The sequence below is a fragment of the Mastomys coucha genome, unplaced genomic scaffold, assembly GCF_008632895.1.
Source record: "Mastomys coucha isolate ucsf_1 unplaced genomic scaffold, UCSF_Mcou_1 pScaffold22, whole genome shotgun sequence".
In the NCBI taxonomy this organism is placed as follows: Eukaryota; Metazoa; Chordata; class Mammalia; order Rodentia; family Muridae; genus Mastomys; species Mastomys coucha.
The window spans coordinates 173,007,192-173,025,949 of NW_022196905.1; the positions used below are offsets into that span (position 1 = coordinate 173,007,192).

Consider the following 18,758-nt stretch of genomic DNA (forward strand, 5'->3'; position numbering starts at 1 on the left):
GGAGAATATCATCCTGAGTGAGGTAAGCCAATCACAAAAGAACAAATACGGTATGCACTCTCTCATAAGCATGGTTTCTAAAACTAGTAATTGAAAGTACTTTTCCATGGTTTTTCCTTTACTCCCTACAGAGAAAAGTATCTAAAATGAAATCTAATAGATTTTATTATGCCGCTCTGGAACATTCTGTGGAAGGCTAGAGAACAGGCACTACCCTGGATTTTCCTGACCCTGCTCTGTAACATCTATTCCATTCACTCTTCCCTGCCATATTGTATCACATGAGAACCAAGTGACAGAAGCCAACTCAGTCTCCTAAGAAATGAATGGTACATTCTTTACTCCTCCCATGAAGAGCTGCCATTTCGAACTTTCTACACCAAGAGACCCCTTCGTTATGATGCATAGTTTCTCATCTCTCCCAGAAAACAGAGAAATCAGGATTGGGCTTACAAAAATGCACAATCAGTTGAAGCCACAATACATAAAGGAAGGTTCCTGAAACAGCCCCTGAGAGCTCCAAGGTTAGAAGAAGCATTGCTAGGCTATCATCAGCCCTAGGCACGACCCTCAGAGGTCCTGCTACAGAGTTACAGGAGACACAGCCAGTAGCTGCCGCCTTCTGACTTCCTAGGAGACCCAGGGGAGGTTGTTAATTGTCAGGTAGAACTAATCTCTTCGTCCTTCAGTTGTTTAGCAAATCCTCCCTGAGACAGCTCTCAGCTCACTGAGAAGCCTTTGCAAAGAAGGCAATCCATTGCGCCTCTAAGGTGTTCCTAATTTCAAACTTAATAGCCATAAAAGGTGAATGTATCTAACTTTCTGCTGGTTTGGTGTAACCACTTAAAAATGCATATTAGAACATTAAAAGTTGTCAGAACTTGAATATAAATAAAGTAGATGCATTCATTCATGTGTTTGTATACATTATACATATACACATATATAAGTACACTTGTTGTACATATATATATAAATTTATGTATGTGTATGTAATATATATTCTATAGCTATGTAATACACATTTATCATCTATATCATCACATCCCATGAAGACCTTGACAGAGAACACAAAAGATGCCAATAACGTTTGTATTCCTTTCCCGTGTTTTTCTCTTGTCCACGGCAAGACTTCAGTCATCAATCTATCACGTGCCTCCATCTCTCCTGTCACAGACTGAGAAACAGAGGCAGTGGGTGTCTTACCATTCGACTCAACGATGGTGATGTTGGCGGAGGCACTGTCATTTCCTAACTTGCTGATCACTTTGCACATATACTCTCCGGAGTCAGCCAGGGACGCTTTGTTAATTCGAAGCTCTGACTTCCTGTGAGACAGAGACCAGAGCAGTGTGAGTGAGCGGCAGAAATCCATCCTCAGCGTTGGTGTAATACATACGCTTTTCTGGGTTCAGAATTGTCAGACTCTCCCATCCTACCCTATGCATACAACATTAAACTACCACTTGCTATCACGGGAGTTCAGCCGTCTGCTTCGGCCAGACCAAAGCTTGCCTCTGACGTCATAATTTTATCACATAGGTGGATAAAGTTGGTCCTTTCAGATTACGCGCATCATTCTCTGCCACCACTTACTGCCAATCATGTTACGCCTTGGAGTTCTTCAAAATTAGCTGGCAATTTTCCCCCCTTCCCTTGTATGTATCCTCATCCTGAGAAAGAACATATATACAAGTAGCATTACGTGGACTGACCAGGTTAGAGTCAGGAATATATATGTATATTACATACATATATGCATCCTGTAATAATTACTGAAAAAAGGAGACCATGAATTTGAAAGAGAGTGGGAAGGAGTAAATGGTGTTTATGGTTTGGGGGACAGAAATTTCATAATTAAGTTATAATCTCAAATGTTTAAAAAAAAGATTTAAGAAGAGAAAAAATACTTAGAATGTTTTCCTAAAAGCCTAGTAGATTAAACGAGCTATCTATGGTAAAGAATGCTCCGCACTTCTCAGTGGAGTAACATTCAGAAGTGTGATAATTTCCACAGGGTAGATTTAGCATCCTAAGAAACAAGAAGAAACAAGAGGTATTGTCCTCGAAGATTGCCACTGCCAGGCACAAAGTACTGCACGAATTGTTCTTAGCCCTGGAATAAATGTTCTTGCTACAGCAGTAGACTTTTATAGCCCTCTGAACATTAAATCAATATTCGCCATTTCTTTAATGTGGATACCACTGTGGTGTGTACTTTTTGTCTCTTTTGACTGTTGCACATGGCCTGTAATTTAAGCTGTCTATGGCTTACAGAAGCTCTGAGGTAACAGGATAAGCTCGGTGCTTGCAAAGGACTTTATGCTGTGAAAGTTAGGGAGCTTCTCACAGTAGCCCAGGCTGGCCTGAAACTCAGTAGAGAAAGGAGAGCTTGAATAACCTCCTGCCTCAGTGTGGTGGTTTGAATAGGTGTGGCTCCTACAGAGTCACGTGTTGGAATGCTTGGCCCAAAGGGCGTGGCATTATCAGGAGATATGGCCTTGTTGGAGTAGGTGTGACCTTATTGGAGGAAGTGTTGCACTGTGGCGGTGGGCTTTGAGGTTATATATGCTCAAGTCCGGCCAGTGTGACTGTCTCCTGGTGCCTACAGATCAAGTTGTAGACGTCTCATCTCTTCCAGCACCATGTCTGCCTGCACACGCCATGCCTTCTGCCATGATGACAATGGACTAAACCTCAGAAACTGTAAGCATGCCTGAATTAAAATGTTTTCTTTTGTAAGAGTTGCCTTGGTCATTGGTGTCTCTTCACAGCAATAAAAACCCTAATTAAGACACTCAGTCTCCCGAGTAATGGGATTATAGGCATGAGCCGCCACTTGGAGCTTACATGGACTGTTAAAGCATTATTCTAGAGTCTAGCTTGGCATCAGGGAGTCATGCCCTGTAGCAAGGACAATGTGTAAAAACGGGGGTACAGGTGGCAATGTTTTTGGCTGCTTTCATTCTTTGCTACTTTCTCCATACTATGGTCTTCTTGACACATGCTACAATCATCAGGTAGAAACGGTGGTTCCAAATTTTATTCCTCCTCCTCTCTAGCCTAGAAGGCAGCAGCATCCAAAACTCCACACTTACACCTCATGGTCTTGTGCCTCTGATAGGTCTTATTTTACCCCCACATTGAATATCTTGTGTTTCCAACCTTAATGATCTTAGCTGAACTTCAAAGGCCACCTTCAGTGACAAGCCCTGGGTCAAGCCTTTCATGGTCACACTATGCAGTGAAACTTCTCTCTCTGTTATCTCGAATCTGGTCAGCCCTACTACCACTGTGATGAACCCTCTTCATTCCAGTTCACTCACGATGTCTCCTGTCCCGACACATCCCATACACTTCAGATCAGACAGTCTATAATTTTAAACTGCCTGTGTCCTCAGCACTATACACTGGGTTACTCCTGATAGGTCCTCGAGCAATCCTGGGTACATGTATGAATGGATCAAAGAAGTGTGTGAGTGATCTTGCTTACATGGCCTCAGGACCTAACATCCCTTATGCAGACAGCAGGAAGTGAGAAGCAATGTAAAAGGGGTAGTGACAGTTTTAGGTTGTACAGGCCCCAAGCAGTCATGTCCAGGTCAATGCATTGGCTGAAAAGTCATTTCTACTAGTTTTAATACCCAATAAAATTTACCTGGGTGAGGGTGGGGCAGGGGGACAAGGGAACCATAACAAATGGGTTTTATACTCAAAAATCTTGCATATATTAAAGCCCCACCTACCTTCTTTAAGCATCTCAGAACTTTCAATGTTACTAAGAGACTCTGATTGTCCAGTAAAATTTCTCAACCTAGCCAATGTCTTTTCTTTCACATAGCACAGCTACTATTCATACTTTTGGAAAATAAAGGTCCACAGAAGAAACTGTCAGAAAAATTTACTAGTAACAGTTTTGTGTATCAAAGTAACGACACCAGCCAGGACTGTTTGGGGTATAGCCACGCATTAACCACAGTGGCTATTCAAAGAAAAGTTTCCTTAAAGTACCTCTGAGAAACGAACAACATACATCTCTACAAGTAGATAGATACTCCATGCTAATAACAAGAAAGACCCTCTGAAACTATCAAAATGCAACACTATTAGAACGCCCTGCTTCTCAGGTTCTTCTGATAGTGGGCCAGCCTTATGATACTCAAAGACACATTTTCTAATGGATTATCAGCTTGTGTATACTTGGCCTATCTATGATAAGTTTGCTTCATGGTAGATACTTTTGAAGAAAAAAAAAAAACAAACCCTGTAAGCAGAAACATTGTAATAAGATTTTTCAGCCAAAAATATAGCAAAGTTTTTGAAAGAATTTTGATGTCTGATTTGTGAAGTAACAAGTGGTAATAACTAATTTTGAAGCAGATTAGAAAGTATCCTCATTTTCTATATCAGAGGAAGAATTAATTCCTAAAATTAGAAAAAAAAGGTACTTTTATTTTAAGACCCAAAATTCTGGAAATCAATTAGAGCAATATTCCAAGACTGTACAACAACCAAAAAGCCCCAATCTTCCCAATTTATAAATGTAGGAATAATCTTACCCTGGTATATGAAGACCTTTTTCTTGACCCTACACAATTTAATATTTTAACTATTGAACTGGATTGAACTATAAGAAACAAGGTAATTAAATTTCCAGTTGGCATAATTTTTAAAATGATACTTCTAAAATCTAAATTCTTCTAATAGGCCTGGGCCATGCTTCCTGGAAGACAAACCCCAGTAATATAATCAAATGGTATGATGGACAGAGGGATTTTGTGTGTGTGTGTGTGTGTGTGTGTGTGTGTGTGTGTGTGTGTGTACTATTCTGTGTTCAGAAAAAATATTCCATTAAACAAAATAGGTCTCTTTATATAAGTACTTCTTGGTAGTTTCATACAAGCCTCGGGGCTGCATTTCCAAGCCAGGCATTAGATGTGGCCATTCAATCACTATTGTAGAGAACATCCCTAGGAATCAAGCACAGAATACCAATGGTCCAAGACCAAGCTCAGCTTCATCAAGGCGTATAACAGACACAATAGATTCAGAAACTGGTGTAGAAATACACAAGAGGCAAGGGTTTCTCTAACACCAGCCTTTTAAAGAAGTTATTTCTTAAAAGCTGAGAAAGAAATAAAGAAAAATGAGTCTACTCCTTGGGTTAAATTCATGCTCAAGCAGAATACAAATCAAGTTGGCTAGAAGTCTGAGTACATTGTGAACTGGCTGGGTCACAGCTGGAACACTGAAATATATTTTGGAGTGACAGCCAATGAACAATATCATTAACTTGGGGACTTTGGAAGAAGGTGACTACAAAGGGAGAGACTCTAGAAATCCTAACAAGAGAAAGGATTCTGATAAAGAAACAAGTCCCACAAGCACGCACTTCTGCAAGTCACATGAGCAACCATTAAGTAGATCACCTGATGGCTACCTGGAAAAAGAAGTGACTTGAGAGTGACCAAGTGGCCTAAGAAAACTGAACATCATAGGGAAAAGAGGGAAAACACAAGGTGTCCTTACAAGGGAGAATCTTGATGATCCAGAACTAGACAGGGAATCTAGGAAAGAGTTTTCTCAGGAGAGTATCAAGACTGGAGAGCCGAGAGAGAGAGAGAGAGAGAGAGAGAGAGAGAGAGAGAGAGAGAGAGAGAGAGAGAGAGAGAGAGAGAGAGAGAGAGAGAGAGAGAGAACGTGTGCTTGTATGCATGTATTCAATTCTGATTCAAATGTCAACCTGCTTTCTGTGAGAAGGATGCGAAAGGAGAAGAGGCACTTCTTACACAATAGAACCAGACACCCATATTGAATGTGGACATAAACCACACAAAATGACTACTCCATATATAAGGGAAATGGGATTTCCTTATATAGCATTCCAATAGCCTGCCAAAGTGTTTCAGTAGCTAAGAATGGGACTGTATATAAACTTTACTGATATAAAACTCTTCATCCAAAATATGGCTACTGAAAACAATAGAACACCCATCCATCCATCCATCCGTCCATCCATTCATTATCTCTGTGTATGTGGAAGTACGCTCTCCCCACCACTCATGTGTAAAAGCCAGAGGACAACCTCTGGTTCTTGATTCTCCCCTTCTGCCTTTATGTGGTTCTTGGGGTTGATCACAGGTCAGCAGGCTTGGTGGCAAGTACCTTTTTTGTCTGCTGAGCCATCTAATCAGCCCCAAAAGCAGATTATTTGTAAACTCTTCAAAAGGTTTTGAATAAGCAAAACCACTTCCAAACCAAATTAAAATATGAGCTGAAATGAAAAGCTGAAGCAAAATGAGGGTTATATAAACATGTATGAACCAGACAAGAAGTAGAAGTTTGCCTTTCACAAGGCTAATCGAGAACAGATATTTCAGTAAGGCCAGATCTGGCATGCCAGAAGCCTTCATCTACTTTTCTTGATCCAAATCATCCACCAGGCACAGACAACAAGAACAGAAGGATAAATAGATGCACAACACAGAGTGGTTTCCATTTCTTTCAATTGGCCCCACAAGTGGCTTACCAAATCAAACAAACAATGGCTTAAATGTGAATTTAAACTCACAGGGAGAACATGTAGGAAAGTTGTTTAAGAGGAGACGGGGTTCAAGGGAGAAATGAGTTTACACAATGATCGAAACTATATATTGCTGTGAAGTCTTTTCATAACACTAAGGGATTAAAGGGAAATTTTGGCTGCCCTGTGCAATCTAGATAAAAGAAGGAATAAGGCCTAGACTAAGGACTGAAGGAGTCAACATTTGATATAAACAGACTCCCAGGGAAACCCTACACCTCAAATGAAAATTCCCCTCTGCTTAGCTGTTCACAGCAGAAGATTAAGTTTAAGTCATGTGACCAGCTAACCACTGCAACATACTCCTAGTCATGCGGTCTAGGTAACAAGTACTATATATGTATATATTTGAACATGAAAAATAACAAGAGATTTTATTGATGGACTGAATTAATGCCAATCTTCATATTCTTACTTCATATAACAATCACAGGTAGCTATGAAATAACATGAACATTAGAGATTGATCTATTTAAATTCTAAGTTTATTTATTAGTATTAAGATCTACAGAAAGAAACTGACATAACTTCACTCTTGAGGGTGATTGTATTCTAAACAATGTAATAATAATATTAATGTTTATTCTGCTTGTTTATAGGATAAACCAACTCTAGAGCATTTTGCTTATGTTAAATTTAGATTTTTGTGAGATACTCCATAATCTGACAGCACTATTTTTAAAGAGCTTCAGAAATGACAAGCCGTCTGATTCTGAAAAACAATCAGCTGATCTTGTCCCCACCTACTCTACACAAAGCAGGTCTTATTTTTAGCTCAAATATATGAACTTTGTGTGTGTGTGTGCCAAGAGCAATTTACAATTGTATGGCTTGAATAAATTTCTCCCCATTTTCTTCTTTGCAGTGAGGCTGGAATTAAAGTGAGTAATTTCTGAACATTAGCCTTTCTGATGTGGTGGAAAATATATTAATTAGCATGTAGACAGTGCTCCAGAGCTGTCTGGACCTATGCAGCCAATATGAACATGCCTTCCTGACTGCTAATAGTACTTTACATGTGACTCCAGCCAGGCAATCAACTAAGCTTTTAAGAACACACACATTTCCTCTTTAGAAATTAGCTGTGTTAGTCTTCTCACACGTTGGGGTTCTTTTCTACCTTCTTTACTCAATTTTACTTGCTTCTTTCCACATATGAGCTGGAGCATACAGGCTCTTCAAGAAACTCGTGCTCCCCATTCAGCCGAAATCAACCTGACCTCTGACTCATTCCAACGGTGTGTTTCAGCACACAGTCTGAAATTCCCATGTCTTATTAGGATTAAATCAGATCGTCTTTATACAAATTCAGAACTGCCGATGCACAATGATGAGGCCATCTACCTCTTTGATTTGGCTATATTGCTGGCATAAAGTCCCCCACAAATACCTAATTCCTACTGCTATTGTTGGGCCAGCTCACAGCTATGAATGAAGGGCCACCTGCCATGTTTATATACCTTCATTTGTCCAATGGATGAAAGCAGGACAACAATTCCTGTTCAATCCAGTATCTAACAAGTAGTTTTTGTCTTAACTTCCATAACCATAATTATCTTTTCAACTCTTCTGCTCTTTTCCATTTTTCCATGATTCCTACTTTCAAAGATAGAGTGTGGCATAAGAAATTAAAAAAAAAAAATCTATGTTTTTTTTTTCTGAGCTTTTTACAAGTTCCATGACTCTAAGTAAAGCACAATATAGTTGACTCTCAATGTTTCTTTCCATTTTTTTTCCAATTTGTTTCTAGACAGGATAAGGCCATGTAGCTCAGCTGGCCACAAACCTGTGGCGATCTTGCTGCCTCTGCCTTCCAAGTCTGGGGTTACAGGTGTGCACCAGCTTTGACACTTAGTTTTCCAACCCACAAAATTAGCCATCACATGCCCACTACACAACTGCTCTTACTGTATCTTGGCATGCTGTTGTTTCTTTTTCTTTTTCTCTCTGTTGAGTGGTGGGTAGGTAGGGGTTAGAAAAGGTTTCTCTGTGTAGTCCTGGTTGCCCTGGAACTTGATCTAAAGACCAGTCTGGCTTTGAATTCACAATCTGGCTGCCTCTACCTTCTGAGGGCTAACAACTTCCCAACACTGCTGTTGTTTCTAAGTCACATTATATAAAAAAAAATTTTTTTAGGTATTTTGGCTCTTGATATTATTATCTCTCAAATACCACCCGCTGCACAACACACTATACACCCTCTCGGCTCACCCGTTAATATACTACCTAATCAACAGATCTTGCAGACATGATCAATAGCCAGAGAAAATGGTATGATTAATAAAGCCATGAGAACTGGGAAAAGATCCTTAATTACTGTCATCAGAGTATAACTGTTTGATAACATTTGATTACATTCTCCTTAGAGTCATTTTGTTCTGCCCTGCTCATGAGTATGTGGCAACTTTTGGGTTACAGCTTATGAAATACAAAGAAAGGAGGGGGGGGTGGCTTCTTCTGCTGTTGCTTTAGTGATCAAACCTGCCTCTTCAGGAGTCTTCTGCAATGTGAGTGAATTAAAAAAAAATCTCAGAGAGGAGAACCACAGTAAAGGTGTCATGTTGATTAATGAATGCTCATTCCTTTCCCGTATTTCCTCAAAATATATTTTCATCCTGTGCTTAAAGAAGCAAATAGATTAAAACAAAGACTGTTGGGATAGTAGAAGCTGCCTTCACTAAGAGGAGACATCTAACAGAGCCACTGAGGTGCCACAAGTGGCATGTCCTCCTTCAGGGCCATGCTTGAACATGCTTTGCTCCCAGAGATGACTACATTGTCTAAATCTCCTATAATGTTGGCAGACCTTAATAGAATAGTTAGCTAAAAAATCTTTATTACAAAACATAATTATGTGTGTTGACCCTTTGTTTGAAAAATAGTTCAAACTCACTGCATTAATTGTTGAGCTTTATATTGAAGTTGGCATTTCAATTGCATTAGACACTGACACTAAAACATCACTTGTTTTATATTGAGAATGAATCTCACGTTCTTTGAATATTACAATACCTGCCACTAATTCCTTCTTCTTTCTTCCCTCCCAGCCCCATCCGACTTCTTACAGCTTTCTCTTCGAGTGTCATTTCTTCATCCAAAAGTTGTTAGAATCATAAACTCCCAAGTTTTTTTTTCTATCTGATATGACAATTTCTGACTACTCTACCATCAGCAATCCTTCTGTTCATTACATATCATGTGTTACAGTAAATTCACAACTAGGGTCTTCATAATCTTCTGTCCTCTAGGATCCTATCACTATTGGCGCGGATTCTGTCACTAAAGACACCTCACTTACCCTGGCTTCTTCTGTATCTTGATGTTTTGTGGTTTATTTTTTCGGTTCAGCTCATTCCCGTTCTTGAACCACTTGAATCTGAGTGAAGAGTACTCAGAGCTGGTCTCACACCGGAGCACGAGCTTGGAGCCTGCAGCTGACTCCTGGCTCTTCATCTCTTTCAATCTGGGAGGCAACGCTGGAAAAAGAAAGGGAGGACGAAAAGAAGCTGTGATCACCAGGCCTTTCAAAAGGAAGCATGAATGCTGAATGAGCTTGGTCAGGTCCCATTACCAGGCTGCGAATATATATATATATATATATATATATATATATATATATATATATACACGTATATACGTATACATATTTAAACAAGTGAACCAAAATGGATCCCAACTAGAAGAAAAAAAACACCCAGATTTTTACAAAAACAAACTAAAAGCAAAACAAAAAAATTCAGCACAAAAAGAGGCAGGTATGGGTTGGAGAGATGGCTCAGCAGTTAAGAGCACTGACTGCTCTTCCAGAGGTCCTGAGTTCAAATCCCAGCAACCACGTGGTGGCTCACAACCACCCGTAATGAGATCTGATGCCCTCTTCTTTAGTGTCTGAAAACAGCTACAGTGTAACTCATATAATAAATAAGTCTTTAAATGCTGTGTGTTTTTTAAAAAAGAAAAAAAAAAAGAGGCAGGTATGGAACCTGGATGAAAAACACATTCCTAAAATCATGTTGTCAGTAGCTATTTCCTTGATTTAACAAAACCGGTGCTACAAGAGGCACTGGCATGTCTTCAGAGAGCCTTCATGGCCCCATATCACACATAACTCTGTAGCAAGGCATTGGGAGTACCATATCCATTTTTCCAGTAAATGATTTTTATAAATTATTGACTTGAAAGTAAACACTAAGTCTATTTTTTTTTCTCATGGTTCTGACATCTGTAGAAACTAGCATCAGTCTCATCTCACTAAGCATCCCAGGTGTCCCCCAAAGCTGCTCTCGGCTCAATGAGAAGTCCCTATGGCAACATCACTCCTGATTGGGCCTGTGAAAGCTATCCCAGACATGGTGACGGACCACTACCGATGACCGCCTCCACTATACGCTGGGCATTGCACACGCTCAGCATTTCCAAGCCTTCAGAACGGACACTGCGAATAGCAGAATTGTGCTTTCATTGCTGCAGGAAGTAGACATGTAATTTTGACTTATACAAAACTCCCTAGGTGCTTGAATATGTATAGATAAAAGTCATATGGTGACGCTTAGTAATAAAGCTATGAAGACAGCTATACCTGAGGTTTTCTAATAAAACATTTTTAATTAAAGAAGAAAAGCATGGATTTTTATCTACACGCGCAAACTTATTTAATGATCAACCACCCCAGAACCTGAGACCTCAACAGCTCACAGTTTCCGCTGAGTCTTGCAAAGGCCAAGACAAAGTCTACGTCCTTGCTCAGCTCAGGCATGAACAGGAAATCCCAGAAAACAAACCCAGTAAACGAGATTCTGCCTCACTGACCCAGGGCATAATTACTCCCTGGGTAAGAACTAGAGTCCAGGGACGCAATCAAGGTCGCCTTACCCAGGAACAGGAAGTGGATACCTTGTATGCACAGGCTATTTGTTTTTCCACAACTCAGCCCTGATGAGCCAAACCCCCAAACTGTCAGAAGTAAGCCCAGGAATTAGAGCTAAAACCCTCGAAGTCTGCAATTTCTTAGCAGTACCTCCTCTAGGGGCAGACCTCCTCATTTATTGGGTGGCTGGTAAAGCAGCAGGAAGGTCCTGGGGCAGACACAGGAGCAGGTAAGGAAACCGACTCAGCGGCTCCCATCTTTCAGTGCTTGAAGATTCTGTCTGCCTTGTTTTGAGTTTTTCACCAACCAGTACCCAGTTTTCTGTCCTTTTTTTTTCTTTTTCTTTTTCTTCCTTTCTTTCTTTTTCTTTTTCTTTTTTTTTTCTTTTCTTTTTTTTTTTTTTTTTTTTTTTTTTTTTTTTTTTTTTTTTTTGAGAGCTTCAAAGTTAGACTTGCTTTCTGAACAAATTCCACAGAGCTTTTTTACTCTTGAGATCTGGTAGTTTTAAGGACACTAAATTCTAATATGTCTGACAAGCCCCTATATTGGTCTCCGTTAGCTTCTTAAGGTCATTTCTGATTGTCAGACTCTGCTGAAAGGTGCAGAAGAAACCAAGTGGCATCAAAGAAACTAGTTTGTGTACATTAAGAAGAGTGACTTGTTGCCTGTATGTATCTAAAGGAAAGACTGTACGGTGAGCAGGTGGATTTTAAATTAAAGTTGAAACCCTACCAAAAATTCTCAAGGCCTGGTCCCTTGCTTTAATAAACAAAATGTCCTCTGTAGTTAGATACACTTAAACCTAGCAAGTCTGTTTTCCATCTTCTAACCACTCCAGGTATTTGCTTTCAGAGTCAGAACACAAGGCTGGACCCAAACTACAAGACTGTTAGCTCATTTGCATAAATATTTTCTCATAGAGTAAGTGTCACATTTTCCCCCTCCCTTCCTCTTATTCTTTTTTCTACCATGTCTTTCTTCCTCACCTTCTCTTTCTTTATTTCCTATTTCTTCACAGTCTTGACATCAAACACATACACACACACACACACACACAACTGATCTATGCAACAAGGGCTACTCTATAAAATTGTTTTAAGCTTTTAAAAATAAGTCAATGTTGTAAACAACTAAAAAAGACTATGAAGCCAAGCTAGACTAAAAGGGGATTAAACATGAGTAATCAATGAAAAGTGGAGCTACTGGATGAAGCCAACTTGGGGGAATAGCTCCAAAGGACATGATCTGCTCTTTCCATTTACATTCCTAGGACTTCTATTTGTCCTGTGCCTGTTCTGTATGGCATGGATGACCTTTAAGACATAAGGACTTCTACCTTATCAGGGGCCAGTTCTTAAGAAACTGAATAACAATCATCCATAGTGCGAATGGAGAAGCAAAATCATGGTCCCCAGTGGAGCTTGCGGCTGCATCCTTGACCCATGAGTACTCTGTTGCTAGTGATAACCACTAGAGAAACTGATTAGAGTTGGAGAGATGGTTTAGTAGTTAGGAGCCATTGGTGCTCTTGCAGAGGACCTGGTTTAGTCTCTTGCGCCTACATGGTGGCTCATAACTATCTGTACATAACTCTAGTTCCAGGAAGTCTGGTGCCTTTTTCTGACACCTGAGAGAAGTGCATATACATCGTGTGCACACATATATGCAGGTAAAACACTCAGACTCATAAAATAAGATAAATCTAAAATACAATTTTAAACTCTAAATTACTTCACCAACTACTCTCTAACATGAATTAAGTATAAGCCCAGGGCTGAAAAACTTAAGAATCAACATCTTTAACTAAATATTTGAATTTTGAAACTGAAAAAAAAAAAGCCTTGCTTTTCAATTCTTCTAAGAGTAAATGGCCTGTAAATTTAAACGCAATTGAAGGCAAACTCAATGTCAAGTTAGTGCTTTAAATTTGGATGTCCAGAGCCTCTTAGGCATGATATATTTGGGTCTGGTCTACCACAGCTCATAATTTTGCTTTGTAAGTGTTTCTAAGAAGGTAATAGCTCTACACTCTAAAATGATCTAATGACGGAGCTGGTTTTAAACAGACTCTTCCTAAATTTATTCCTTCCTAAACTTGATTAACATTACAGGAACATATCCACATCCTTAGAAATGCATTGGCAGAGACAAACAGTCAAGCAAAAAGAAAAAGTTCTACAAGATTACAAACTCTAACTCAGTGTACGCAGGTAAGCTAAGAATGTTTTAAAGTCTCCTTCTGCTTTTCTGTTTTCAATAATTGATATGTCCCACTCTTGGAAAAAACTGGTGACAGTCACCCACAATACTTAGTTTTCCTCTGGATCATACCACAACATAAGGCAATATGTTTATTCATTCTAATAATTTAATTGATGGTCAAATAGTCCTGGTAAAGGCAAAAGTGAACTAGCAAAATAGAAAGAGAGCCATTCACCTCAGGCTGGTTCTCAGCCCTCCTCAGGCTGGAGCCTCTTCAGTTCCTCACATTGCGGTGACCCCAGAGCAATAACATCATTTCTGTTGTTACTTCTTAACTGTAATTTTGCTACTGTTAGGAATCGCAATGTAAATATTTGTGTTTTCCTATGATCTTAGTGGACCCCTGAGAAAGAGTCATTCCTTACACCACCACCCCCCCCAAGGGAGTGGCAACCCACTGGTTGAGAACCACTCAAAGGGACCATGCTTCAGGCTTTCCTCCACATCTCTCAGATCTGCTTACTGCTGCTACGTTAGTAGTGCACTGCACTGTGAAGGACGGGGAAAGTTTAACAAGTAGATGTGAGATGTAGTCACCACTACCTTCCCTGAAGGATCTAACTGTCCACTTTATCTTATCACTGTGCTCTGTATTCTTGTGGTTGATCGGAAGAGCTCTCTACGCTGAACAAATTCAACAGGGAAGCTGAAAGATAGCAAATAGCATTAGTGTTTTGGTTGCAGTCCCAAGAAAGTTGTCCCTACATAAAACCTTTACAAAGCCTGTCCCCATACAGGTGTGTGTGTGTGTGTGTGTGTGTGTGTGTGTGTGTGTGTGTGTGTGTGTGTGTCTTTGATTGGAACTGTATCCAATTCCCTAATGTCTTATCTGAAAGAGACAGTGTTGTCAGGGACCCAGATCTTGCACTGGCTAGCTGAAAAACTAAGCCTGGGAACTGGAGAAACGAATAGTCAGTACAATGCTCACCATACAAGCGTGGAAACATTTGAGTTCGGGGCACCCATATAAAAAGCCAGGCACAGTAGAACATGCCTGTAATCCCAGTGCTGGAGAGGTGGATACAGTTGACTATGTGGCCAGCTAGACAAGACAAACTGGGGAACTTCTGGTTCACTGAGACCCTGTCTCAAACCATAGAGTAGAGAGAGATTATGGAAGACAATAGATATCCACCTATGCATATACATATAGGATTATGCATCTACATGTAGGATTAAGGCCCTCTTTGGCAAGATTTTGTGAGATGACACTGTCATATACCACTATTAAAATGTAAAGCCAAGTGGGAGATTATGAAGTGTACTGTTTTGACTCTGCATTCATTGTGCTCTTCTGAACTTCCCATATGTGGCTGTACTGGCTAGTTTTGTGTGTCAACTTGACACAGGCTGGAGTTATCACAGAAGGGAGCTTCAGTTGGGGAAGTGCCTCCATGAGGTCCAGCTGTGGGGCATTTTCTCAATTAGTGATTAAGGGGGTAGGGCCCCTTGTGGGTGGTGCTATCCCTGGGCTGGTAGTCTTGGGCTCTATAAGAGAGCAGGCTGAGCAAGCCAGGGGAAGCAAGCCAGAAGGAACATCCCTCCATGGCCTCTGCATCAGCTCCTGCTTGAGTTCCAGTCCTAACTTCCTTTGGTGATGAACAGCCATGTGGAAGTAAGCTGAATAAACCCTTTCCTCCCCAACTTGCTTCTTGGTCATGATGTTGTACAGGAATAGAAACCCTAACTAAGACAGTGGTTATCACTATTAGAGTGTGTTGACCTGTGTCAGCTAAGACCTTTGTCCTGTGCCTTTCACAGATGTGAACTCAGCATCTCTCAGAGTCTGCTCACTGTGGCCAAGCCATCTTCCATGCTACAGGAGTACCTATATGTCACTCCCATCCCTCTGCCTTCAGGTCTTTGGTGCTCCACTCCATCAGCTGAGTATTCTCTAGGTGGCTTACATGGATTCCTGCCTCCCAAAATGAACTTTGCTCTCACATATCCCCGAATGTACCATGAACATCCAACTCCATCTCCTCTGAGTAGTCCTGCTTTAGACATCACACAAGGTGGATCTTCACCATTTCCACCCGCTGGTGAGGGGATGGCAGCTTGTTCTTGCATGTGTGTGGCTTCTTAAGAACCAGTACTTAACTCAGCACGTTTCTCTACAGGAAGGCACATGTGCCAGGCTTGAAGGAGGTGGAAAAAGAGGGGAGAGGGACGGCAAGCTGAGGATCAGAAAAGGACCTATCAATTCCATTCCACAGGAGCTACAATAATTTTTAAATTATTATAATGAACTATAAAAGCCAAATCACATCTCCATATCCATCTATAAGAGGATTATTTATAATCCTGTACATTTCTCCATGGAAAAAAATTGCATGCGAATTTATAGATAAGAACAATGTTTTTTTTTTTTTTTTACTCGAGATTGGTGTTATGCTTGTTGCAATGAGCCAGCCTTCTTTTCTCTCCAGCTTGAAGCTATGAGCTTCCTGTGTTGCCAACCTGAGATTACAGGTATGAAGCAAACAACGCCCCTTACAACTAGAACTGCTTAAATCACTGATCTACTCTGAGTAGCTCACTTGGAGTAAAGGCAGGAAGATATGAGTATAGCGCTCCTCAAAGCAACTTCAAAGCAAAAGAAGGAGTGTTAAATAAGTTCCTCTTAGTACTTTCAACAGTAAGTCCCCGTAGAATGGTAATAACTTATTGAACATCTGCTATGGGCCAGGCTCGGGTCTCAGAGCTTTATACTCATCGCCTCTTGCTTCATAACAATCTCCGGGCTGGAATATTACTATCCCTACACCAAATTTGCAGATGAAGAAATGGAAACAGAGGAAAAAGAGTAACTTGCCAGTTGTCACACAGCTGGTATTCCGAAGCCCCATCCCAGCAGATCCCCGACCTGAACATACAAACTGACCCTAGAGCCCTTGCTTTAATGACCAAGCAAGAAACAGTTCCTTGCAAAACTTCATATTTTATGGTTAAAAAAAAAAAGTCCTCAAGGTTGAATTAAAGGATTTAATAGTATTTTCCCCAAGAATTCTGGGCTATAACAAGTGGCAGATCATTTCTATAGTCTCTACAAACACAAAAGAGAGTCTAGGAGAAAAGAGCGGCACAATTCCCGCATTTTCTCACCGACCTTGATGATTTATGGGAAAATAAAAGAAAGTAGAATACTTGAAATCACTGTGATAAAAATGAAAAATGCTTTAGACGGCGTGGTTGCCCATCTGTCATGCATACCTCATGCCACAAGGGCCAAAGAACGCTCTCTCTTCTGCTTGTGTTCACTGAAATGCGAGAACCCCCTCAGTGAGAACGCAGGAACAAAAGGGTCCTAACAGATTAATGTCATTCTGCCAAGGTGTTAAGGCAACACACCATGACAACACGCTGGATGAAGTCCTGGACAGGCTGCCAATGGCTCGGGATGAGTGTTCAACAGGCCTGGCTAATTAGGGCTGTGGCCACAGCTGTCCCCAATTAGAGACCCTCTTGCTTAGCTCAATGAAGACATCGCAGGCAGGCTTCTGGGCAGGCTGTCGACTTGGGAATGCATGCACCAGGGATGAGTTTACCAAAGGGTGCCTAGCAAACCTCTGTTGATGAAAACTTTAAAACTCTAACATTTCTATGGTCAAAGTAAGTTTTTCTTCCTTGTTTGTTATATAGACCTGTGACATAACCTTTAAAAAATGACAACTATTGACATATTTGGACTTTTTTTTTCCTTTTCTGGTAATTGCTGCTGCTGCTGCTTCTATTTCTTCTTCTATTTCTTCTCCTCCTCCTTTTCCTCCTCCTCTGCCTCTTCCTCCTTTTTCCTTCCTCTCTTCCTTCCTTCCTTCTTCCTTCTTCCTCCTCTTCCTCTTCTTCCACTTCTTCCTCCTGCTCCTCACCCCCCCTTCTCTTTCTGCAAGTGCTGATGCATTTCTTACATGAATAGCCAGATAAGCATGGCTTCAATGTACTATGACTTATCTTCATTCCAGCCCATTACCGTGATTTTGGGGTGCTAATTTTTACCATTTTAGCTCCCTCTTTAGTTCAAATTGGATGGCATTTGGTTAACTGACATCACTAAAATATTCCTTTTTACCCTTGAAAGGGGGAGTGTTTTTTACATTTTCTAAAGTGCACAGACTTTCTATGCACTTTCTGGGTACTTAAAGATTGTTTTGGCTCCCACCATTACCAATGGTCCTCAGACAGCTGAACAGAGAGAAACCTGACTTCACTTCTACCTCCATGGGAAAGGTCAGAGGGACAAAGTTTCTTACATAGAAATTCCTAGGGTTAAGGGTTGAAGAGGTGGCAACTCTTTAAAAAGCCACTAAAACAGACAAAAGGAACAACATCCAAAAAAGGTGGGACCGTAAGGGACCAGAGTGGGAAGCAACTGGGGCCTTTGGAGAACCAAGTCACTTTGGGACCCTAAGGGACCAGAGTAGGAAGCAACTGGGGCCTTTGGAGAACCAAGTCACTTTGTTCTTAATAGATTCACAGAACATTGTAATTCACAGAAAACTTCTGACATTCTAAGCAAATACTTTTAGAATAAAACAGGAAATGAAGTTTTGCATAACAAGTATAATTTGGAAAAATGCTTATTCTGGAAGGCTATACGGGAAAGTGAATCAGGAAGCCTATGACGGGGGTAGGGAGGTGAAAAAAAAATCACAATTGCAGGCTTTGGGGCCAGTCAGGCAGACCCAGATTTCAGTTCTTCATTTCCTACTGAGTGCTGTGTGACCGCACAGGTGCTTTACTTGATGGAGCCTTATCATGCTGATCTGCAAAATGGGTTTACTGAACACAAGCTGAGAGCAAGAACCCAGATGCTGTGTCCTGCCTGGAATGGGATGCTCCCAGCAAGGAGTTAGTGCTGCAGAGGACACTTCCTTTAGAAGCCTGAAGGCCATCGTAGTACAAAGCTTGTCTTATCAATAAGAATCCCTGAGTCCAATTGCTCCAGCAGCATGTGTATAGTAGAGGATGGCCAAGTCGGCCATCAATGGGAGGAGAGGCCCTTGGCCCTGAGAAGGATCTATGCCTCAGTATAGGGGAATGCCAGGG

At 40.8% G+C, this 18,758-nt stretch overlaps 1 protein-coding gene across 10 annotated transcripts in view; it reads right to left on the reverse strand.

Moving 5' to 3' along the window:
* Nrg1 (neuregulin 1) overlaps positions 1 to 18,758 on the reverse strand; it is a 1,068,405-nt gene that overhangs the window by 144,620 nt on the left and 905,027 nt on the right. For all 10 annotated transcript variants that reach the window (XM_031339492.1, XM_031339487.1, XM_031339489.1 and 7 more), the window contains exons 2-3: positions 9,882 to 10,059; positions 1,207 to 1,328 (exon numbers count right to left, since the gene is read on the reverse strand). In XM_031339492.1, the coding sequence (XP_031195352.1) occupies positions 1,207 to 1,328; positions 9,882 to 10,059 (300 nt within the window). The remainder of the gene's footprint in view (positions 1 to 1,206; positions 1,329 to 9,881; positions 10,060 to 18,758) is intronic.